This window comes from Populus euphratica, unplaced genomic scaffold, assembly GCF_000495115.2.
Source record: "Populus euphratica unplaced genomic scaffold, PopEup_1.0 scaffold316.1, whole genome shotgun sequence".
Classification (NCBI taxonomy): domain Eukaryota; kingdom Viridiplantae; phylum Streptophyta; class Magnoliopsida; order Malpighiales; family Salicaceae; genus Populus; species Populus euphratica.
The window spans coordinates 51,292-57,912 of NW_011500204.1; the positions used below are offsets into that span (position 1 = coordinate 51,292).

General features: G+C 37.4%; 2 protein-coding genes across 3 annotated transcripts; one reads left to right on the top strand and one right to left on the bottom strand.

Annotated features, from left to right (window-relative positions):
• The first annotated feature begins 296 nt into the window (after window positions 1-296).
• On the top strand, window positions 297-4,479 carry LOC105111974 (2-oxoglutarate (2OG) and Fe(II)-dependent oxygenase superfamily protein). 2 transcript variants are annotated; one of them, XM_011007504.1, is made up of 12 exons: window positions 297-410; window positions 609-724; window positions 1,135-1,253; window positions 1,352-1,415; window positions 1,838-1,905; window positions 2,296-2,354; window positions 2,433-2,598; window positions 2,737-2,756; window positions 2,839-2,885; window positions 3,666-3,746; window positions 3,834-3,923; window positions 4,008-4,451. In XM_011007504.1, the coding sequence occupies exons 1-12, from the start codon at window positions 377-379 to the stop codon at window positions 4,131-4,133; spliced, it is 990 nt and encodes a 329-aa protein (XP_011005806.1). In that variant the 5' UTR covers window positions 297-376; the 3' UTR covers window positions 4,134-4,451. The 2 variants fall into 2 exon arrangements, with proteins under 2 accessions (XP_011005806.1, XP_011005805.1); XM_011007503.1 differs by having other exon boundaries at window positions 2,296-2,598; window positions 4,008-4,479.
• A 249-nt stretch (window positions 4,480-4,728) lies between these two features.
• LOC105111973 (glutelin type-B 5-like) lies at window positions 4,729-6,621 on the bottom strand. Its single transcript, XM_011007502.1, has 3 exons — window positions 6,153-6,621; window positions 5,123-5,843; window positions 4,729-5,030 (listed from the first exon to the last, which is right to left on the bottom strand). The coding sequence occupies exons 1-3, from the start codon at window positions 6,346-6,348 to the stop codon at window positions 4,877-4,879; spliced, it is 1,071 nt and encodes a 356-aa protein (XP_011005804.1). The 5' UTR covers window positions 6,349-6,621; the 3' UTR covers window positions 4,729-4,876.

The following is a 6,621-nucleotide window of genomic DNA, read 5'->3' on the forward strand; positions in this document are numbered from 1 at the left end:
TATTTTATATTTATTAAAATACTAAATTGTTGTTCACTAACCTGATTATACTGGGGGGAGTAAACATATTAAAAGAACCATTATAACCTTGCACAATTTTATAATAACAAATGGTTTTCAAGAAAAAGCCCCTTTCACCCCTACGGTAGTTCATTTGGTTTTTGTTTTGGAGGGCAAAGACGTGATTGCCTACTATCCACGTTGCAATAAATTAATGCTATAATGTTTTGACGACAGCAATAAATTAATGCTATAATGTTTTGACGATAGCTCTTAGTTTTTTTTTTTTTGTAACTTAATTGATAGAAAGAAACAATTTTGAACTTGCAAGCTCGTTTCCGACTCAATCAACCGATCACTGAGAGGCTGCACGTCCATGGCAACCGACTTCAAATCAATCCCAATTATAGGTAATCCACATCTTTTCTACTTTTTATTAAGGCCCACTTTACATACGTACAAAAATATAGTTTTAATTGTTTTCTTCATTATCTAAACATGACAAGATTCAAGCTTTCAGTCATTAGTTTTAATTATCCTTCTGAAACCGAAGCCTTCTTCTTGTCAAATTTAAGATTGAGTGTCATCTTTTCTCTTGCGTTATGCAGATATTAGTCCATTAGTGGCAAAGTGTGATGATCCGAAGAGAGTTCAAGACCCAGATGTTCTTGAAGTTGTTGGACAATTAGACCAGGCTTGTAGAGAAGCTGGATTCTTCTATGTGGTACTCTAGTTTTTTTCTCCTCTCTCTCTGTGGCTGTTTTGTGTTTTATAGTTTGGTTGAATTGCTATAACTAATGATGGGATGGAACCATTAGAAATCAAATTTGGTCTCTATCCATATTTTTTTAATGGCGTTTCTTCCCATCTTCTAGGAGGGGAAAGTGACAACAGCTGTTTAGAAGGATAATTCTTCCTCAAACACATTTTTATGTTGCTTTTCTGGATAGCAATTCTTTGGGGGGAAAAATTGCGTTGCCTTAATCGGTTCTATGCTAAATTGGAAAAGACACCGCCTTTCTCCTACTCTGGATGATGTGTTGTCTACAAATAGTCAGAAAGAAATGTTCTTTGTTTATTTTCTGGACTTATTTTCTGGTTTTTTTGTTGTCCTGTTACCTTGTGGTTCATTAGAAGGGACATGGTATACCCGATTCCCTCATTAAAGATGTTAAGAATGTGACACGCAAATTTTTTGATCTTCCCTATGAAGAAAAGTTGAAAATCAAGTTGAGTGCTGTTGCTGGATACAGGTTTGCTCCTTGAAATAGCCAGCCATGTCTTTCTGATTATGATTTACGTATAGGATTCTAGGCTATATTCAAATTGCGTGGTCTCATTTTGAATGCAGGGGATATCAGAGGATCGGAGAAAACATAACCAAAGGCATTCCTGATATGCATGAAGCCATCGATGTATGTATTAGTTTTCTAGTGCCATCCTATGCATGTGATCCTTAAGTGTTAATGTCTTCTTAAATTATCTTGAAATTTAAGATGTAAATAAATATAAGAAAGGAACAAAGGTTGTATGCGATTCCATATTGAAATTATTTATTCTTTTTATCTGTCTGAACCATCATTGACCAATCAGTGACATAGCTTAAGAATGTTTATCAAGAAGTGCTTACAATTTGGTTCAAACAAATTCTTCCAGTTACCCGGCTATGATGTAGTCACTTTATTTGTGTCTGTTTTCTGAAGATAGTTACTTTGGCATACATGTGAGATGCACTTGGATGTTCTTTCTCGTAGTATGTGGTTATGTCAGCTTTGTTCTTGCTCTTCTATGTTTTTTCCACAAGATTATTATTGCTCTTTTTGGTTCTTGAGGACAGTGTTATAGAGAGATAACACCAGGGATGTATGGAGCGCTTGGCAAGATCATTGAAGGAGTTAATCAATGGTATGCATAACTTTCAATGATTCCTGGAAAATTCCCCTATCATATTTTTCTTGCTTTATATTTCAAAATTTTCAGATCTTATCCCAGTAAGTGCTTTCCACCATGTTACTTAAGGTTGACTGGTTAATTGAACATCATAGTCTAGGAATACTTGACTGCCTTTGTTGAATTTATATTGTTGATGCTTTTGGATAAGTGAAACTGGCTATATGTTAATAAGCTTTCTATTTCAAGTTTCTTCTGTGCACCGTGTCATAGCTTTTAATTGCTGATTCCTTTATTTTAGCATTCATCATTGATTCTGTTGTTGAGTTTGTGTTGATTGGATGGTTAGGTTGCTTCTCAACACTGATCTTTTGTTTTTTTCATTTTCTGCACTCCCTTTTGCAGGCCACATGATCCACCTTATTTCAGAGTACTGATGGAGGAATATATCAGCTTTTGCACAGGCATGCACTTCAAGGATTCTTTCTCTTTATTATCACACTTTGTCCAGTATGAAACTCTGTTTTTCTGTGCACTGATAGACTTGTCAAGAAAAATTATGCGGGGAATTGCTCTGGCATTGGGTGGATCAGCTGATGAATTTGAAGGTGAAAGAGCTGGAGATGCATTTTGGGTGTTGCGTGTCATTGGTTATCCAGTTGTTTCCAATACAAATGGCCAAAATGCACCTGAAAACGACATAGGATGGTAAGAAATCTTATTACTCTTGGTGCTCTTTGGCTTTTTAGCTTTTTGCTGCTTCAAGTTGCTGGGTCTAATGCAAATGTTGTCCTCCTTTTCTTTTCATCTGCCCTCTGCTCGATTCTTCTGTGCAAATCATTACAGTGGAGCTCACACAGACTATGGTAAAGTTTATGAACCGTAAGCTGATTACTGGCTCGTAAATCTATTTTGTGGATTAATTCATTGTGTATTGTTGCATGACAGGTTTGGTGACATTGGTCAATCAGGATGATGGTATCACCGCACTTCAGGTACATCATGCAATTAAAGTCCTGATTTCAAGGATAGCTACTGTTGCTATGATCTGCTATATGTTAACAAAAAGAAATCAATTCTGAATCTCTAGATTTTAAGAGTATTGTAAACATAAGAAATATAGTTACTCTATTAAGCTGCTTTTTTGGTCAACCCTCTGTCCACAACTTGCAACAGGGTTTTATCATGCTCTTTATAGAGACAATAATGGTTTGGACTTCAGTGTAGACTGTTAGACATGCTCTGAAATTTATCTGTGATCAGACTGTTTTCCATTTTTATCATATAATGAGTACAATTGAAGATTGTTGAAGGCTTCTGTGGCGATTTTTTTTTGGACATTTAAACAATTCCTGTACAGTTGTTTTGTTTTTATTGTTCCATTCCAATGATCACATCAAAATACGTTGACCTTGTGGCTGTAGGATTATTGAATGTGGCTGTAGAAAACATCTCTTATGGTTTCTAGCTGTAAAACAACTGTAGAACTAATAATTGCTTATACCAACTCATGTTATATCTTTTTACAGTGCTTAATGTGGCTTCGGTTGTGAGTGCAGCACACACGACCTTCCTAATTAAAGAGAAGAAAAAAGAAGAGTTAATATTTCTGTTAGCTAAGCGAAAAGTAGAAGCATTGATATCAGTATGGGATTTTAGGCATCATTATATCTTGGCTATCTACCTTTGTAGCCTCAAACTTTGAGTTCATATTGCTGTTTTAAATCCCAGCTGTATCATGTTCTCTAGTTCCTAATTTAGATTCGTTGGTGAAGGTGAGAAACCTGTCTGGCGAGTGGATATCTGCCCCTCCAATCCCGGGAACATTTGTATGCAACATTGGAGATATGCTGAAGGTATGCAAATTTGGACAGAAATGGACCTAAATGTTTGTTTGCTTTGGTTTCTAGTCAATTATTATCATGAACCTTGGTAAACTGCAGATTTGGTCTAATGGTATGTATGATTCCACTTTGCACCGAGTTATCAACACTTCTCCAAAATATCGGGTCTGCGTAGCTTATTTCTACGAGGTTAGCCCCACATATCCTTTCTATGCATTGTCTTCTCTTGCTCCGGGAAATGACCCTCACACTGTGCCTTCGTTGCATGAACAGCCCAACTTTGATGCTGCAGTGGAGCCTTTAGATATTTGTAAGGAGAAGACTGGAGGTATTAAGAAGTTTGGAAAAGCCGTTTATGGAGAGCATTTAGCAAGCAAACTTGAAACCAATTTTGTTTGAGCTCTAGATCTTGTTATTTTCTTGTTTTTGCTATCGAATAATCTCAAGTTTCCGCAACAAGGTTTACTTTGGATGAAAAAAAAAAAAACAAGAAGAAAAAAAGAAGAAAATACAGTACGCAAATGTTGCAATCTCAACATTGAAAGCAATCTCTCAGTTTTTACCCTATTGATTTCGTAGGAATTTCATCCCAGTGAAAGTCTACTCTCAACAATGTGGCACTACAAAGTAACCTCTCTCTGTTTTTTCTAATGGATGGAATGTGGATGCAAAATTTTATTGTTTATTTTATTCAAGATATTGTTTTGTTCCCAACTATATTTGGAAATAGTTGAAAACTTAATTATCTGCAGTGGTCCCTCCAATAGAAAAATAAGATTTCAGATTTTTGTAGGTTTAGGAGCTAACCTAATCATAACAATTATAAACTTCAGGCAAGAGTGCGGCGAGTCTTTTCCCTTGAAGATATATTTTTGACTGACATGTCTCATGTTGTTTAGAAGGAGTTCAATTTTATATGGAAAATAAAAAGGCATTGTATTAAGAACTGTCAAAATACTTCTCCGGATAAGCTAACTCCTCCTATTGCAAGTAGTATAATCAAAGCAAAACCCATATCATAAAATGATAACAATCCATGAGAGAATCTAAACTACAGGCATAAATGCCTATATCCACTGATATTGAAGGGGAGAACCCTGTAAATTCTTATTGGGTAGGGGTGAAAACGAAGCTACGATTCCTCACTTTGGAGGTGGGAAGAAAATTTCCTCATTCACTCTCTTGGAACGGAAAAGCTGCTCGACGTCAGGAGATACCTTCAAGGATGCCTCTAGCACTTGAGGAGACAAAGCCTTCCACACTGAAGTCCTTCCAGCCAAGTGAGTGAATATAGGGCTGCAAGCGATCATGCATGGAGTTGTAATGTCTTTACAAAAAGCTAGAAACATGCAATATGTGAAGTGTGAATATATAAAAGCAAAACTCACTTGGGAGTGGTGATGATGGAGAACCATGACATCCCATCAGGATCACAAATCTTTGAAACGACAAAGAACCTTGGAACAATGAACAAATGACCAGCCTTCACCGTAGTTTCCAGGACCCTATGACCATCAACACCGACAATTTGAACACGGCCACTGCCACTGACAATGTATGTCACTTGTAATGCCGAGTCGCAGGAAAAACCAGGAGAGCACATCGCACTTCCATCCAACATTACAAGATCAGCACCGAGCCCAACCTCAGCAACCAAAGGAAGGTTCTTGGTATTCAAAACAACCACCTTTCCACCATCCTTAATATCAACATCTAGTGGAGCTTCCTCGCAATTGTACACAAATCCCTCGCGGTGTTCTTCCTTCGGTTCAGGCATCCCAAATGATTCATCAAGCTTGACAATGCCCTCGGCTGTCTGGTTCCCAACAAGGGACTTCACAGCCTCCTCATCTACATCCCATGCTCGGCTCACGAATTCGGTAGAGAATCCAGTGAAAATGCCATTGGAGCCAGTCAAAAAGAAATCAGTAAATTCACCAGTTTTGTGGGCTTTAGAGGTGTCGCCCAACAAAAGAACAACTAGTTCAATGTCCTCTTTGTTATACCACCATGTAACAACCCCAAAAGGAAGGGCAATAGCATCGCCCTTCTTAAGGGCAACAACCTTCTCTTCCTTCTCTGGAAGAACAATCCCAGCCACTCCATTTCCTGCAAAATGAATAAAAGTTAAGATAAAAACATCTACAGGAGCTAAGCAAATTCTGCCTCAGATGTTATTTTGAGATCAGCATCTGCAGCACAGTATATTTCTTTCCATTTTATTCTTTAAAATAAAAATTGAATCTATAACCCAATCCTATAAGCTCCATCAAATTAAGAACAGCTTTAGGAAAATGATACTCCTATGTTGAAAGGAGGAGAATTATTACTACCATCAAATAATCAGCCAATCATCATGGATTAAATAGCATAAAAAAAAAAGCCATGTCGAAAGTAGAAGGAGAATAATTAATATACCCTGAAGAACATACGCAACCTTGGCAGAATCAGAGTAACGAGGAAGAGCAAAGCCATTCTTCTCAAGGGCAAGCTTGGCTGCACCTATGTTCCCTTCTCTTAGCATTGCTAACTCAGATGGGCACCAGGCACAGTAAGACCCGCCATCTCCTCCGTATACTCTCTTTGCCACCTTCGGTGATAGATCAATCGCCATCCTTCAAACAAGCAACAAAAATACTACCACAACTTTATCTCTAACAATTGATTCGATGCTTTGTACATAGCCAGGGCCCTGGTATTTATAGAGATTGAATATTGCATTAAATGTCACGGAGAGAACCAATAAGATTATGCTCACGGAGAGAACCGATAAGATTATGCCATTATCACTAAACCGATAAGATTATCCAATGGGATAAAATCGTAACTGATAAGTTATGAGATCGTATTATACGAGTTTGTTGCCTGTTTAGGCACTTGAAAATTA